This window comes from Thermobia domestica, chromosome 1 (genome assembly GCF_964235325.1).
Source record: "Thermobia domestica chromosome 1, izTheDome1.hap1.1, whole genome shotgun sequence".
In the NCBI taxonomy this organism is placed as follows: Eukaryota; Metazoa; Arthropoda; class Insecta; order Zygentoma; family Lepismatidae; genus Thermobia; species Thermobia domestica.
In genome coordinates, this window is record NC_137454.1 from 167753361 (window position 1) to 167772494 (window position 19134).

The 19134-nt window shown below is 36.9% G+C and overlaps 1 protein-coding gene across 1 annotated transcript in view; it reads left to right on the forward strand.

Annotated features, from left to right (window-relative positions):
* The window catches only part of LOC145671452 (uncharacterized), a 94370-nt gene that overhangs the window by 42025 nt on the left and 33211 nt on the right, over positions 1-19134 (forward strand). The window contains exons 6-7 of the mRNA XM_081740662.1: positions 3124-3229; positions 9416-9544. Of these exons, the coding sequence (XP_081596788.1) occupies positions 3124-3229; positions 9416-9544 (235 nt within the window). The remainder of the gene's footprint in view (positions 1-3123; positions 3230-9415; positions 9545-19134) is intronic.

The following is a 19134-nucleotide window of genomic DNA, read 5'->3' on the forward strand; positions in this document are numbered from 1 at the left end:
CAGGCAATATGTGGGGAGAATATTTCCACCTATACTCGCATCGAAATTCCCAGCCCTTGTTTACAATCAGTACAATATGTTTCCGTCGCCTTATCATGAAAACAACGCTGTCCAGCGAACCTAACGGTCTTCGCTACCTCTGTTTATTGTTTATTGTCTGTTCACTCTAGGATGGAAGATTGTTTACAAACAACAATTGTAGTGCGAGCGTCAAAACCTTGCTTCTCACCCCTACATGGTTAATTCATCGTTGCCAGGCACATGAATCTCCGAACCGAATGTACCTACTTCTGCACAGTCATGGACCAAGTGCTATTACTACATAAATTGCTGCTTTTGAGATGACTGAGATATTAACGTTATGAAAAATTGAGTTAGTATTATGTAATACAATCTTACATATAATGCACACTCAATTTTGTGCAAGTGTTCTTGCTCGAAAGTGTGCGAAAACCTTGTACGCCTGGCAATATTGGAAGATGGCAGTTTGTGTTGTAAACAATAAACAGAGGTAGCGAAGACCGTTAGGTTCGCTGGACAGCGTTGTTTTCATGATAAGGCGACGGAAACATATTGTACTGATTGTAAACAAGGGCTGGGAATTTCGATGCGAGTATAGGTGGAAATATTCTCCCCACATATTGCCTGTTGGTGAAGGTTTGCAATGTTGCAAACTGCTAAGTGTAGAATTTCATACTAATTGAACGAGCTTTGAGAAGGATTAGTATGATGCAATAATTATAAATACTAACAACCATAGACTTAAAGTATTAGGAAATAAACCATGCTGCTGTAAGAAGAATATAATACACATTGAATTCAGTGTTCAAAGTACAATATAAAGCGAATTTTAACATTTAAATATTTTAAAGCTGTACACATTTGCCCTGTTTGGGTGCCCTTACCAGACACTGTGCAACACGAAAAAAGGCATTAAAATAGATAGATCGAGCGTGGGCATGAACGCGGCTCTGGCCGGTATTCCTTATTAAGGTTTTCCTCAGTCCCACGAGGTGAATGACTAGATAGTAGCTTCTGTAAGGCAGGGGCGGATCCAGGACGGACTTCTTGAGGGCGGTGGGTTTTAATACTGCTACTTAGAGCTATTTTTAAGAGCTCCAAACTCTGGGATTGGGTTTTATTTAAATATATAAAATGAGAAAGGTTCCTTTTTGGGGGGCAATCGCCATGATCGCCCCCCTGGATCCGCCACTGCTGCAAGGCCAGAATTGGGCCAAACATCGAGGCCCCAGAATTGGCGGGAAATATATTCCTTCAGAATATTATATTGTCAACACTTCCACAAATATTATGGTGGAGGGTTCCGACATCCCTTTTTCGTTTATGTGTGTTTAAATTCATTATGAAGTAAATGTAGAAGTGTTTCTTTCATTCTCTTTCTTTCTTTCTTCTCATCTTTCTCATCCTTGCTCTCCTTTCCCCACCTTCTTAAAATATGAATACTATCCTCCTGTAATATTGTTTCTCTCCACGGCCTAAGGTTTAAAAAGACCAACCTGATATAGTTAACTATTAGGAGAAGTGTACCAATAAATTCACATTAGAGACAGCGCCGTAACTTATATTTTTTTTTCTGGGGGGCAAGCATTAATATGTGTATTTGGGCCTCCTAGAAAAAGTTGTTTTTCTCATTCTTGCCCCCCCTCTTTCTAAGTTTTTCTTACTATTTATGCCCCCCGGAGCCTGTCGGCCCTCCCTCACGGCAAGGTCTGCGGGGCCGTTACTTACGCCCTTGGGCCCATTCCATACATGACAATTAAGGGGACAACATTGACAAATCTCAAAGCCATACGAATAAATGTTATTTCTAGGGCCCCTAATAATAGACGTTTCTTACTGAAGTGGGCACAAGGCTCACTTTTGTTTTATTTACCTTTTGTGCGCTGCTTTATGTAATGTAGTGAAACTGTTTAATGCTTCATTTATAATTTCATGTTCGTATTGTATATTGATTAAGAAAATTTCGTCTCCAAATGGGCCCCTTCGAACGGCGGGGAACCTCCCTGGGGGGAAGTTGCCCCTCCCCTGTCCCACACAAGTTACGGCCCTGATTAGAGAAGAAGTAAACTCTTTCGAAATTTACGCAACTTGCAAATACCAAACCCTACTAGTGCTAAAGTTGATGAGTTAGTTCCACTGTTACCACTGCTACAAGAGGAAAGTAGGGGAAGGACTGCTAAGATTCGCTGGCCAGGTTTTGTGTCAAAACACAGCGCCAAGCTACAGTGAACGGACAATACAACACAAACTGCCATCTTCCAATATTGCCAGGCGTACAAGGTTTTCGCACACTTTCGAGCAAGAACACTTGCACAAAATTGAGTGTGCATTATATGTAAGATTGTATTACATAATACTAACTCAATTTTTCATAACGTTAATATCTCAGTCATCTCAAAAGCAGCAATTTATGTAGTAATAGCACTTGGTCCATGACTGTGCAGAAGTAGGTACATTCGGTTCGGAGATTCATGTGCCTGGCAACGATGAATTAACCATGTAGGGGTGAGAAGCAAGGTTTTGACGCTCGCACTACAATTGTTGTTTGTAAACAATCTTCCATCCTAGAGTGAACAGACAATATTCACAGCTTGTGCCCCTCTGCAATGTCTTATTCAGATTAAGCTTTTCTTTTTGCCCCTCAGTAAACATTTGATTGATTTAATTCTCATACTCTTCACGGATGGAGCGCAGGAATGCCAGACTCGAAAAATAGGTGTACATTTACTTTCCTGACAGATCATACACTTCTCTGAAGTTCTTACATCGTTCATACTTGGGTTGGGGTTAAAATTGGTGAAATTTTCGAAGAAGGAAAAAAAAAGAAGAAGAGAGAGAAACTTTTCCTCGCTTCTACTGTATGAGTTCAACTTTTATACACAGTGACGGCTCCTGAGGAAAGTCCCACGGGAAAATAAGTTCGTTGCTACAAGCTAAGGGAAGAAAAATGATCCAAAGTCCTAATTCTATTAATATACACTTTAAAGCACAATATAATGTATATTTTAGAATAATGGAAGCTGTGATATTTATAAGCAGCTATTCTCACGTATATACGAGAATAGATGTAGAATATAATGAGTTAATTCTGTTTTCTTATAGGTTTAGCGTGGGTAGGAGGAATGTGCAACACTCAATATAGTTGTACGATGAACGAAGGACATAATTTTGAAAGTGTTTTTGTAATTGCTCATGAAATGGGTCATAAGTAAGTAAAATTTTATCTTAGTACACTTAGTAATGCAAAATGCTAACTTATAATAGATCTAAAAAAATATACTTTTATTAACGTATATATACTATTTTTCTGTAAATTTGGGGGGGTCATTTAAATGCAGAAGGCATATATGAGGATTTTAAGACAAATTGCATTCAAATTATGCCAAATATTGTATATTCATAAATACAATGAGGGGGCCCACATAAGGTTTGGGGGCCCGGCCCCCCTTGACCCCCAGGATCGGCGCCCTTGTATATATAAGATTATTTGAAGTTAGATATAATACAGAAACATATATGCCAGACAATACAACAGATATGTGTATAATAAACATATTTACACATTCAGTGGCATATGACATATTGCTACTTTTCAATGCACTAAAATAAACAGGATATCAGGAATCATCACATTCGTTTATAACTTTATTAGTGGAGTATATGTGCACAATTTTGAGTCTTGTAAAACTCATACATACACAATGGAGTAATGAAATATATACAACTCAATTTTTAAAAGAAGAAAAAATATAAATTGGCTTGTGCCATTGGACCACAAAACTATTCGGTTTATCAGATTTCCAAACTATCCCATGCATAAATGTGAGAAGTTTTATAAAACGGGTCTGTCCACAGGTATCGGATCAAAAACGCTAAGAGATATCGAGAAGCATTTTCTTGCAATCGATTCAATGTTCCAAGAACAGGTCTCATCTCCTCTCTTATTCAAACCAAAAGTGGTAAAAAATTAGTCATTTCCGGTTTCAATGTTTCTTACCATAGAAGAAAAACGGTAAAAAGAGAGTGACAAATGGGTTTCAGCTATGGATTCAGTGTCTCAAGAGAACATATTATGACCACCTGCAACACTCTATATAGACTGGAAACGGAATTTATTAGTACTTCCGGTTTCAATACTTATTTCTACAGAGTAAAAACGATCAGGGATATCAGATAAACGGTTTCTGATACAGATTCAACGTCCCAAGAATGAATTTTATCTCGACTTTTGTCTATCTGTTGAAACCGGAAGTGATGAAAATATACGATTTTTCTGTTATAACACTGATCGCATGTGAATCTAGTTAGCGACAAGCATTTTTTTTTTTTAAATATGGATTCAGTGTCAAAGATATGTTTCATCTCTGATTTTATTCTTTTTATTGCAACCGGAAGTGACAGACATCAATTACCACTTCCAGTTTTAATGTTAATTTCCATAGAGCACAAACTAAGGGGTAACGAGTAATGGCTCTTTGATATAGATTCAGCGTCCAAGGAACAGGTTCCGTCCTTGATCTTATTCAACTATTGCAACCAGTAGCCTAGTTGTAGATTAACTAATTGTTAATTGAATTGAGTTTATCGTCCCGTTCAGCAGCGAGGCTATATGAGACATGGACCTACTGATCAACGTGGATTCCGAACAAGCCTAGTTGTAGATAAACTAGGCTAAAGTAGGAGTTCGCATAGTTTGGAAGTCCTCCTACTTACACTATGAAAGCGTATCTATAGCCGGATAAAGTGGTGAAAATGCCCTTGCACGGATTGCTGTGATATTTATACCAAAGGTATCTCATATCCAAAGACAACTTTGGCCAGAAAATCAACTTCAAATTCCTGTGAATTTCGAAGTTATTGTTGGAAATTCGAAAATCAAAAAGTTTTCATATCTCGGAAACGACTTAAGTTACGAGGGTGAAACAAAATATACATATACCTTGTTTGAAGGGTCTTACTGGGAACAAGAAACAGTGTATTTCACCGTTTAAATTTCTACATATTTCTACTATATTTCGCCGTCTTCCTACTAACATGTCGAGATCGTACCTCGAATTTAACTATATGGGTATTTTCTTTCAGGAAATGGAGATTGGTGCTGTTATCTTCATTCATCATTGCATGAGTTGAGTTGATTTTGAGTTTAGCACCCCTTTCAGCAGCGAGGCTATATGAGACGTGGACCTACTGATTAACGTGGAATCCGAACCACATGAGTTCCCGCCTAGAATAGAATCCGAGTTCAAACACAATTGCGCGTACGCTAACCGCTTAGCCACGAAGAGAGCTCTCGTTTATCATTTCAGCTGAGTAGGAAACTGCCCGAGACAACTGACAGGAACATGTACACTCATGTCCAAAATGATTGTCGCATATCTATAACTGTCTTCTTGTAAGAATATAATTTGATAATGATTTTGCAGGATACTTTTAAAATTGGTACTGTGTGTGTAATCGGGAAATGTATATTTGTGGTAAATTTCATAGGAAAAGAATTATAAATACGAAAATTAGAATGAGAAAAAGAAAATGTTGCTAAATGGGCAAGATAGTTTTATTTTCGTTTTATTGTTCTTATTTAGTGCTCCTTTGACATGGAATTTGCCACATACATGTCTTTGTTGATTATACACATACTAACATTATAAGAAATACCGGGCGAATTCGTTATCAAATTATATTCCTACAACAACATATTTATAGACATGCGACAATAATTTTGGTCATGAGTGTACAAAGAATTCTTAGGTCTTTTTCTGTCAACTCCGGGAAATCCAGGACGTCCGCAGATGTAACTTTTGCAAAAGAGCGTGTACACGTACACCTGTCAACCGTGCTGTTTAGCTTCTACTCCCAGTGGCGTAGGGAAGGGGGGCGGAGGGGCCGGGCCCCCCCAAAGAGCTCCGATAATGTACTTTGGTGCTTTGATGTTTGTAATTTTTTATATATTTTTATATTTATATATTTTTTTGTTTGTAATTTTTCTATATGTACCTATAACAGCACTTGCCCCCCCCCCAAACACACATCCTGGCTACGCTACTGTCTATTCCTAATGTGTTTTCTGCGATGTGCTGTCGTTCCATTTGTTGAACTTCCTCGTCGAGGCCATCGTCAGAATTAAGACGATTGCCAAAAATATTATGAAAAAAAGAAGGTATCCGGTATAATAATCCAACTTGTTGTCCAGTTGGTGACGAGAAGACAATATTTGTCCAAGAATGCCATAAAGGGTCTCAGCAACCCACAGAATTTTTGTAACATAGCGGAAAAAGTTCGCCTCAGCCGTAATCAATTGCGTGCGCTTATCTTTCAGTGTAGGCATTAAAACTGTAAATCCTCTTTCTTCCAAATATTCAGTTGTATCCTGAAAGCCGCAATTCACACAATAAATATCCCTTGTGCCATGAGAATCGTTACCCCGTTTGGATCTTGAAACATATTTTCCCATTGCTGTGTCATTTGTGATCGCAGTATATGGCCCTAACATATCTACAATACAACCAATCGTAGTATAAATACTAAATGGCTACATAGAGGCATTTTTTTTTTTTTTTTTTTGTTCCAGGCTAAGATTTTTGTTTATACTCATTATTCGATCTCTTGGGTGTCGAATATATCTTCCTTCAAAGATTAGTACCAAATGGTCAACAGTACTGCGAAGTTTCGTTGCCACAATAGCTTTTTCAATTGTTATGAGCTCTCCTTGCGAACAGATCGCGACTCCAAAGTTACAGAGTAAAATGATTTTTTCGAAGAACGTCATGACAGATGCACACATATCCGAAACTTCCTGTTCCCTTTCTAGCCCTGCAGCATTAACACTATTCGAATTGCCAGTGCGCAGTTTAGACAAAAACGTAACAGTAGTTCAATGACAGTTCGCTTATCAGCAGCACTAGCGCTCTCTTCTCGAAGAGGTACGGTTATGAGAGTTATACTGTCATGTAGCCATTCATGACGAGTCAGAAATTTAAATTTGATCATCTTTGACTTCTGACAGTATTTTTGCAGGCCAAAAATATTTTGGAGTAATGCGGGTTGCATATCTTCCCGGCGTGTACGACTTTGGTTTTCCTCATTTTACACAAAGTTGCACCGCGAGTATCAGACCATGATCAAAATATATTATAGGGTGGTTGGTGCTGCTTCTATGCTGGGAAATAGAAGGTGGTCACTCAAGCATAAAATAAAAAATATTTGAATTCGAATATTTTCGACACGCTTTTCGCTAGAAATTTGAATGACGAAATACGTTGTTTCTTGTTTCGGATAAGACTCTTTAAACAAAGTATATGTATATTTTGTTTCACCCTCGTAACTTAAGTCGTTTCCGAGGTATGAACACTTTTTGATTTTCGAATTTCCAACAATAACTTCGAAATTCAAAAGAATTTGAAGTTGATCTTCTGACCAAAGTTATCTTTGGATATGAGGTACCTCCGGTATAAATATCACAGCAATCCGTGTAGATGCACTTTTCACCGCCTTATCCGGCCATTCCTTTTCACACTGATGAAACGAAATACACTTTTTTTATATAGCAACGGAAAATGGAGTTTTCTGTACATTATATATTTGTCTTCCTTTAGTTCTAAGCCTATTTCGACTATTCATCCCCTTATTTTGTACGAGGCAAGGCTGGAAAGTTCATGAAATCACCAAGAAGAAATTTACCTGGAAGAACCATTTTAATACACTAATCAACGTATTCCCTCCGAAGCTCAATAAACTTTTCACAACGATGTTGCAACATTCGAAATAGAAGGTCTTGTCCTGCTGTGCAAACCAGCCCTCCACCTCCGCAATGAGTGCCTTATCGGATGGAAAAGTTTGCCCTTGAAATGTTTTTTGAAATGTGGGATGAGGTGATAGTCGGAGGGGGTGAGATCAGGTGAGTAGGGTAGATGAGGTACAGGTGAAACCCAGATTCACCAGCAATTGCATGGTTTGATGAGCCTTGTGCGAGGTGCATTGTCCTGGAGAAACTGAACACCACTGCTCAATTTTCCCCGACGTTTTTTTTTTTTTCTTCAGAACCTCCTTCAGCTCAATCAAATAGTTGGAATAAACCCCAACATTGATGGTTTCATCCTTTTTAAGATATTTGATAAGGATGACACCGTCCTTATCCCAAAATACCGATGCAAGCACTTTTCTAGCTGATCTTTGGCTTCGGAACTTCTTCGGTCGAGAATATCCACTGTGGCGTCACTCCATCGATTGCTTAGTCTCTGGATCGTAGTAGTGCAGCCATGTTTCATCTTCTGTCACCAGACTGCACAAGAGCTCACCAGGGTTTTGAAACTTGCAAAATTTCCTGTGACATCTGCACCCGTGTTCTCTTCTGATCAGCATTCAAACATTTTGGGATCCATTTGGCACTGACCTTCTGCATGTCCAAATATTCTGCTATTATGATACTCTCACGCTCACGCGATATCTCCCCACACGCAGTAATGTTTTTGATCGATATGCGCCTATCCTTCATGATCATGTTATGCACTTTGTCGATGTTTTCCGTGGTCACTGCACTTGAAGACCTGCCTGAGGGAGGTTCATCTTCAGTCTCAAGATGACCAGTCTTAAAACGCCTCACCCACTTCGATACTGTTGTATATCCAGGAGCGTGTTCCCCCAAAGTATCCTGCAAAGTTTTATGAATTTCCATAGAGCATTTGTCTTGGAGCACAAAAACTTGATGACACTGCGAAGCTCATTCTTCTCGAAATGAAATGAAATCTTTGAGTTTTACGTCCCACGATTATGCCGGTTAGGGTAAAGGAGACGGTGATGGTGAGTAATGAATGAAATGGTGGAATGAAGAAAGTGGGAGGAAACGGGAGAACCCCGAGAAAACCCACGCACACGGTGTTTGTCCACCACAAAGTTCACTTGGCGGGGGCTGGGATCGAACCCGGGACCCCTCATTCTTCTCGAATTTCCTTAGATCCTTCGCCATATCTTCTTACAGAACCTGCAACAAAGGAAATAATGATAAAATGATCATATAAGGGATGAGAGGTTCACAATACATGACCTTTCTAATGACTACAATGATATGTTTCAATTTTTATTTCTTCTTGGTGATTTCATTAATTTTCCAGCCCCCCTCGTATTATACTTATTGTTAGTAGAAACGATAATAATAATATAATTACGAATTTAATTAAATGTTCAAGTGAATTCAGGTTTTATAAATTTATGGAGACCGACTATCAAGACAAATTCGTAAGTAAATCAAATATTACTACGAATCAAATTCATTACGTTTGGTGCTTAATATATTCACGAACTAGGCATTTTTTCGCAGGGTACCGATAATAGACAAACAATAAATTTTCATTGTAACTTAATATATTATGTACTTTGAAAAGCTGTGCTTATATTTCAGCTTAGGAATGAATCACGACGGTCAGAATGGATGTAATGCACAGAAGTATATTATGTCTCCTAGTCTGGGTGCAGGAAAAGTCACATGGTCAACATGCAGTAATAGAGAAATACAGAACTTTGTTAAAAGGTAATAGATTATATGGAAATATAAGGTAATTGAAATATGACCTTTACAAGTTAATTTAATAGCATTATAAAACAATTTCCCTGTCTAATAAACTTTATTGATTCCAATAAGCAAACAAGAACTAGTACGAGAACCTAGGTATCTAAACTGTTCATTTCTTGTATGATTTTATATTTTTCTTCCCTTCTTCCATTACTGAGAATAAATCATGCAGAAGGAAATGGTAGAGACGATGTTTCGATGTGAAAGTGAAACACCCCAACATTTAATTGTTCTAAACGTGTTCTTAGCCTTCGAAAGCGATCCAAGCGTCTCTAATACTGGTGTCACTCGAATGCTGAATAATTATTCAGTCATTTCCATGCAAATTCTTATCACGGGATTGGCACCTCCCAAGCTCTCTGAATACCTCAAAAGACCAAACTTAAAGTAGGCTGAAGACCACATCAAAGTTTTCCCCTTTACATAGTCGAATGAAGAAAGAACGCTATGCAGTTTGTTATTGTGACCAAAAACACAGCTCGCTTTCACTAGGTGCTTAGATTGCTTCTCGGGATCTTCATGTGTAGATTCTGTATTAATCAAAACCAATTCCAATGTTCTGTCATGAGCACATCAAAAGTCTAAAGATTCAGAATTCGGTGCCAGGTCGGCACCACGTCAGTTCGATTTGGATATCTATTCGCACCATCAATATCGCTTAAGCAGAAGCGTTCACCGCTCTATTTTCATACGTCGTTAGGAAGTAGTTTTCTTGACATCTTGTCAGATGCTGGCAGACCACTCTTTCTCAAGAAGGATTAGAACCAAATGTATCTTATATGGATATTTTTAAGTTCTGCAGTCGCCTAATATCGCCCACAGTACACATGAGAAGGTAAATGAAACTAACAATAAAAAAAAAAAAATAAAAAATAAAAAAAACTGAATCAAGCGGACACTTGAGTTAGAAAAATAAAACATTTTTCTGAGTGATACGTTTTAATAAGTATGTTATTTAAGTACTGAAAGAGAAATTTTGAACATTCCATCACCACAGCTTCTCAGCAGACACCCGTAGCAGAAGAAAAGTATGATATCAGTAATTAAATAACTGATCCCTACATTTAATTGCTGCATGCTTCCGATGTGTATGAGTGAGATAAGCTTATAATGTCGTTTAGGGTGGTCCCGACATTTGGGGATTTCCGACAGTTCTAAGCTTGTAGCCCACTTGTAGCCCTGCAGCTCACTTGATTTTCGAGACAAATGAAATTAATGAACTCACAGGAGTCCAAGTATGTTGTAAGTTATAAGAGCAGCTCATCCTAAAAGGTGATTCCTGACACTAATATAAGCAAAAAGGACCCTATGAACATAGAGAATATTGGGAATATTTGCAGAGTTAGCGAGGGTCGAAAGCGTGGGAACAGTAAGTTCGAAGTGGTAGATATCGAAAACCAAGAAGCTTAGAGATGGCGGTCTAGAAAGTCTAAAGATGGCGCTGGTGTTCAATACATAGGAGCCCGTCTCACACACACACAGGTGGCACTTGTGTTCAAGACGCTACATGGCAGGAGTGAGGTCATTGTGCTGCGAGTGTTAATAGGACAAGTGGCAGTAATCGACTAAAACATGGTACATTATTCAAACCTTGAACAGGCCGATATCCTATTCATGTAGTACTGTTATACGGATGGCAATGGACGTGAAGCAGTATGACTCTATCAGGAGCGTATTCCTAACAGACACCAACCGTCATACAGGATGTTTGCAGCAATTTATCGACGCGTGTGTGAAACAGGGACCCACTATCTGTCCATGTGGATGGTGGTCGGCTCCGTCGTGTACGAACACGTGTTATGGATTAACGTGTGTTAGAAGCTGTGGACAATGAGCCAGGTACGAGTACCTGGGAATTTAGTAGTGAAATGCATGTTAGTCACATGACTTTGTGGCGTGCGTTACATGAAAATGCCTTGTACCCATACCACCTGCAAAGGAGTAGTAGGCCCCGACGTATATTGAGCCGTCAGCAAAAATTTTTGTGACGTCATAGGTCAAAGGTCAATGACCTTGGCCCGGGGTCAATGACCTAGGGGTACCTAGGACCACCCCCTCTAAATTTTGGCAGGGGTACCATGCCCCACCCCCTAAATTTTGGCAGGGGTACATAGGACCATCCCCCTTAAATTTTGGAAATTGCCAAATCTAAAAATTTGGTATGGTAGCATAGGACCATAGTATGTACCCCTATCAGTATAGGGGGTCTATGTCGTTCCCTTTCATGGGTAAAAAATTGCCAAAAATTCAAATTTCGGGGGTTTTTGACCTAATTTATCCCCTTTGATGAGGTATTATTACCCTATATAGTTATATGGGCGTATACAGGGGTCCATTCCCTTTCATAAGACATGGGTATATTAATGCACCCCTTGAAAAATTTGGGAGGGGTACCTTGGCCCACCCCTTAAATTTTGGAAATTGCCCAATTTAAACATTGGATATTATAGTACAGGACCCTAATATGTATTATGATAAATTTGGGCGGTCCACCTTGTTTCCTTCTGGGGGTACAAAATTGCCAAAAATATAAACGTAAGCAATACGTTGTACCACGTGTTTGGTTTTCGACCTAATTTATCTCCTTGGATGAGGTCCTATTACCTTATATAGTTATATGGTCATGTATAGTGGTCCATTATCTATCATAAGACATGGGTACATTGGTGCACCCCTTGAAAAATTTGGGAAGAGTACCTTGGCCCACCCCTTAAATTTTGGAAATTGCCAAATCTAAAAATTTGGTGTGGTAGCCTAGGACCATAGTATGTACCTCTATCAGTATTGGGTGTCTATGTCGTTCCCTTTCATGGGTAAAAAATTGCCAAAAATTCAAATTTCGGGGGTTTTTGACGTAATTTATCCCCTTTGATGAGGTGTTATTACCCTATATAGTTATATGTGCGTATACAGGAGTCTATTATCTTTCATAAGATATGGGTACATTGGTGCACCCCTTTAAAAATTTGGGAGGGGTACCTTGGCCCACCCCTTAAATTTTAGAAATTGCCCAATTTAAACATTGGGTATTATAGTACAGGACCCTAATATGTATTATGATAAATTTGGATGGTCCACCTCGTTCCCTTTTAGGGGTACAAAATTGCCAAAATATAAACGTAAGCAATACGTAGTACCACGTGTTTGGATTTTGGTCGATTTTATCCCCGTTGATGAGGTCCTATTACCTTATATGGTTATATGGTTATGTATAGGGGTCTATTTCCTATCATAAGACATGGGTATATTGGTGCACCCCTTGAAAAATTTGGGAGGGGTACCTTGGCCCACCCCTTCATTTTTAGAAATTGCCCATTTTACACCTTTGGTATAATAGTATAGGACCCTAATATATATTACTATAAATTTGGGTGGTCCACCTCGTTCCCTTTTAGGGGTACCAAATTGCCAAAATTTTAGTACAACCACGTGTTTGGACTTTTGACCTAATTTATCGCCTTTGATGAGGTGTTATTATCCTATATGGTTATATGGGCGTATACAGGGTTCATTACCTTTCATAAAACATGGGTATATTAATGCACCCCTTGAAAAATTTGGGAGAGGTACCTTGGCCCACCCCTTAAATTTTGGAAATTGCCCAATTTAAACATTTGGTATAATAGTATAGGACCCTAATATATATTACTATAAACTCGTTCCTGTTTAGGGGTACAAAATTGCCAAAATATAAACGTAAGCAATACGTTGTACCACGTGTTTCGTTTTTTTACCTAATTTATTCCATTGGATGAAGTCCTATTACCTTATATCGTTATATGGTCACGTATGGGGATTCATTTCCTATCATAAGACATAGGTACATTTGTGCACCCCGTTTAAATTTTTGGGAGGGGTACTTTGGCCCACCCCTTTAATTTTGGAAATTGCCCCTTTTACATGTTTGGTATTATAGTATAGGACCCTAATATAGATTAGTATAAATTTGGATGATTCACCTCGTTTCCTTTCATGGGTACGAAATTGCCAAATTTTAGTACAACCACGTGTTTGGTTTTGGCTCAATTTATCCCCTTGGATGAGGTCCTATTACCTTATATGGTTATATGGCCATGTATGTATTGGTCCATTTCCTATTATAAGACATGTGTACATTGATGCACCCCAGGGAGGGGATTCGGTATCATAGTACATGCCTCAACATGTATCATGATAAATTTGGATGGTCCATCTTGTTCCCTTTCATGGGTAAAAAATTGCTAAAATATAAACATAAGCAATATGTTGTACCATGTGTTTGGTTTCTGGCCCAATTTTTCCCCTTTGATGATGTTCTATTACGTTATATGGTTATATGGACATGTATATGGGTTCATTTCCTATCATAAGACATGGGTACATTGACGCATACTTTAAAAATTTGGGAGGGGTATCTTGGCTCATCCACTCGGTTTTAGAAATTGTTTAATATAAGCATTTGGTATCATAGTACAGGACCTCAATATGTACCACTATAAATTTGGATGGTCCACATCGTTCCCTTTCATGGGTAAAGAACTACCAAAAATCAAATTTTGGAGGTTATTGACCCCGTCTTATAAGGTTTTAACGCGTTATATGGGTATGTACAGAGGTTTATTACCTTCATATGTTTATGTTCCCTTTTAAATTTGGGAATTATCAAATAACAAAATTCGGTAAACGTTTTCTAGGACCCATTGGTGTCCCTCTTATGGCCAAATATTCAAAATTTAAAGGTTATTGACCGGCTTTATTATTGAATAAGTACAGGATTTATTACTTTTTTCATAAGACACGGGTGTGTTTGTGTACCAATCTTAAATTTTGGGAGGGGGTACATTTCTTATTGTCATATCAATAATTGGTAATTGTTCTTAGAATTGGGTGGTATCTCTTTCTTTGGGTAAATCATTGTCAAATATGAGTATGATCACGTGATCAGTTATTGACCTATGATGGGATTAGGAGCCCAGGACATTGGTACATTTAAACTTTATAGGATAATTTGAGAATGCGTCATTGGTATTGATTATTACAGCCAAATATAAACGTAAGCAATACGATTTACCACGTGATTGACCTTGATGAGGTAGTGTACAGGGATACATAGCTAACCTTATTGAATCTTATGACTCATAGTCTTAAGGAAATACTGGCAAAGTTATTGTTGATGCAATTTGATTGGTGGATCACTATCTTTCGTGCAATCTGATTGGCTGATCACTATCTTTCGTGCAATCTGATTGGTTGCTGATGTTCAAATCTTTGCTGCATTCAGTTTTAAGTTTTGTTTAACATTTAAAAATCTTGGTTTCGTTCAACATTTTGCACTCACTGATAAATATGATCAAAACCGTTTATTTGTTAATCGAATAGTTAAAAACCGGATAAAGTTTGACGGTTAACCGTGAAACGTAAAATTTTTTTGTTTGAAAGTTTTTGTTTGAAAACTCTTGTTTCAAATTTGTTTGAATTTTTTCGAAAACCGTTTATTTGTTAATCGAATAGTTAAAAAACCGGATAAAGTTTGACGGTTAACCGTGAAACGTAAAATTTTTAGTTTGAATTTTTTGTTTGAAACTTTGCTTGAAAATTCTTGCTTTCAAATTTTTGTTTGAATTTTTTGTTTCAGAATTTTGTTTGAAATTTCTTTGACAACTTTTGTTTCAAAATTTTTTGTTTAAAAATTTTTCGTTTGAAATTTAAAAAAATTTTTGTATCAAAATTTTGTTTAAAATTTTTGTTTGAAATTTTTCGTTTCCAAATTTTTTGTTTGAAATTTTTTGTTTCAAAATTTTGTTTGAATTTTTTGTTTAAAATTTTTCGTTTCAAAATTTTGTTTGAATTTTTCGTTTCCAAATTTTTTCGTTTCAAAAATTTTGTTTCAAAGTTTGGTTTGACATTTTTAAAAGTTTGTGCACTCAATAGTAAAGAACCTGAACTGTTTAGAACAAAAACCTCTGGCAACATTGTGGTGCACGTCAGAACATGATGTTGTAACGTCATCGGTTTTGCATCATCGTTCGAGTTAGTATTCATGATAACGTCATCATGGCTACTTGTATGCAGTTTCTAAATACGCGTGATGTGATGAAATCATTTACCAAGATTACTGATTTACAACAGAATGTACCTTATAGAATCTTAGCTAGCCAAAAAATCCCTACAAAGTTTGGATTAAGAATCGTAGTGAAGCTTGAAAATGATAAGAATATAATTTTACCAGCAAGATATTTACCCATGGAGGCATCAAAACAAGAAGAACTGCTGCGTTTCTTAAATACTGGATCTGTATCTTTATGTTACAAAGGATTCTTGGGTCGAAGTCATCAATTTGAATTTAGTACACAGCCGGATTCGTCAGCAATTGTGATTCAAACGTCAGCACATTAGACATAGTTGTATGAATTTGGTTGGTCGGCATGACGTCAGTAACTGTGATGAAATCATGAATTCAAACGTCAGCACATTCCTTTCCAATGACGTCAGCAATAACTATAAACCAGCAAATACAGTGTCATCCCACGAAATCATTTGAGCAAGTGCTTTTCAGGAGGAAAGATGTGTACTTCTAACGATAAAGAGTTCATCTTCGCAAGCTATTATCCAATCAATATATTTCAAACAAAACATGTGATGATTGGTATCAGTGCTAGAACATTTGAACCAGTGATTCGATTGGGCAAAGCAGAACAATTTGGTGTACAACCGACCTGTGAAGAATGGCACGAATCGACCAAACGATTATTTTCATGATGAGCTAAATGTGACCATAGTCAAATCATTAGGCTCAAATCATGAAGTGGTGCTACGTACAGTCCTCGAAGAGAAGATGGTGCTGTTACGTAAAAAGAGTACATTCCATGTCCCTCGCAACATGGTGTATCTAACGCAAACGGAATGGAACAAATTCATCAGCATATTTCAGTGTGTTAAACATGCAGTGGAAGTGTGCAACAAAACAAGTATATTCCTGAAAAAGTACTATTTTGAAAAATGTGTTATGCATATTGTACAACATGTATCTAGATATTGTGATGGTTGTCAACATCGTTCGTGGGTGCATACCTGTATTGATAAACAGTTTATTTGTGATCAAATGGACATTGAGTTTCCACCAATTGATATTGCAATAGACCTTAAAAGACTTCAATTGGAATTAAAATTATATGCTAAAGACAAACTAGTGCACGAAGTTCAAAATACATTGTATCGACAATATCCAGAACCACTATCTGGTATGGATGTATGTGGAGTGTAATAAAATGATCCATTTCAATGAAGTGTTTTTTTTTTCATTTCAAGTACAACCCCATGTTCTGACGTGCACCACAATGTTGCCAGAGGTTTTTGTTCTAAACAGTTCAGGTTCTTTACTATTGAGTGCACAAACTTTTAAAAATGTCAAACCAAACTTTGAAACAAAATTTTTGAAACGAAAAAATTTGGAAACGAAAAATTCAAACAAAATTTTGAAACGAAAAATTTTAAACAAAAAATTCAAACAAAATTTTGAAACAAAAAATTTCAAACAAAAAATTTGGAAACGAAAAATTTCAAACAAAAATTTTAAACAAAATTTTGATACAAAAATTTTTTTAATTTCAAACGAAAAATTTTTAAACAAAAAATTTTGAAACAAAAGTTGTCAAAGAAATTTCAAACAAAATTCTGAAACAAAAAATTCAAACAAAAATTTGAAAGCAAGAATTTTCAAGCAAAGTTTCAAAGAAAAAATTCAAACTAAAAATTTTACGTTTCACGGTTAACCGTCAAACTTTATCCGGTTTTTTAACTATTCGATTAACAAATAAACGGTTTTCAAAAAAATTCAAACAAATTTGAAACAAGAGTTTTCAAACAAAAACTTTCAAACAAAAAAATTTTACGTTTCACGGTTAACCGTCAAACTTTATCCGGTTTTTAACTATTCGATTAACAAATAAACGGTTTTGATCATATTTATCAGTGAGTGCAAAATGTTGAACGAAACCAAGATTTTTAAATGTTAAACAAAACTTAAAACTGAATGCAGCAAAGATTTGAACATCAGCAACCAATCAGATTGCACGAAAGATAGTGATCAGCCAATCAGATTGCACGAAAGATAGTGATCCACCAATCAAATTGCATCAACAATAACTTTGCCAGTATTTCCTTAAGACTATGAGTCATAAGATTCAATAAGGTTAGCTATGTATCCCTGTACACTACCTCATCAAGGTCAATCACGTGGTAAATCGTATTGCTTACGTTTATATTTGGCTGTAATAATCAATACCAATGACGCATTCTCAAATTATCCTATAAAGTTTAAATGTACCAATGTCCTGGGCTCCTAATCCCATCATAGGTCAATAACTGATCACGTGATCATACTCATATTTGACAATGATTTACCCAAAGAAAGAGATACCACCCACTTCTAAGAACAATTACCAATTATTGATATGACAATAAGAAATGTACCCCCTCCCAAAATTTAAGATTGGTACACAAACACACCTGTGTCTTATGAAAAAAGTAATAAATCCTGTACTTATTCAATAATAAAGCCGGTCAATAACCTTTAAATTTTGAATATTTGGCCATAAGAGGGACACCAATGGGTCCTAGAAAACGTTTACCGAATTTTGTTATTTGATAATTCCCAAATTTAAAAGGGAACATAAACATATGAAGGTAATAAACCTCTGTACATACCCATATAACGCGTTAAAACCTTATAAGACGGGGTCAATAACCTCCAAAATTTGATTTTTGGTAGTTCTTTACCCATGAAAGGGAACGATGTGGACCATCCAAATTTATAGTGGTACATATTGAGGTCCTGTACTATGATACCAAATGCTTATATTAAACAATTTCTAAAACCGAGTGGATGAGCCAAGATACCCCTCCCAAATTTTTAAAGTATGCGTCAATGTACCCATGTCTTATGATAGGAAATGAACCCATATACATGTCCATATAACCATATAACGTAATAGAACATCATCAAAGGGGAAAAATTGGGCCAGAAACCAAACACATGGTACAACATATTGCTTATGTTTATATTTTAGCAATTTTTTACCCATGAAAGGGAACAAGATGGACCATCCAAATTTATCATGATACATGTTGAGGCATGTACTATGATACCGAATCCCCTCCCTGGGGTGCATCAATGTACACATGTCTTATAATAGGAAATGGACCAATACATACATGGCCATATAACCATATAAGGTAATAGGACCTCATCCAAGGGGATAAATTGAGCCAAAACCAAACACGTGGTTGTACTAAAATTTGGCAATTTCGTACCCATGAAAGGAAACGAGGTGAATCATCCAAATTTATACTAATCTATATTAGGGTCCTATACTATAATACCAAACATGTAAAAGGGGCAATTTCCAAAATTAAAGGGGTGGGCCAAAGTACCCCTCCCAAAAATTTAAACGGGGTGCACAAATGTACCTATGTCTTATGATAGGAAATGAATCCCCATACGTGACCATATAACGATATAAGGTAATAGGACTTCATCCAATGGAATAAATTAGGTAAAAAAACGAAAC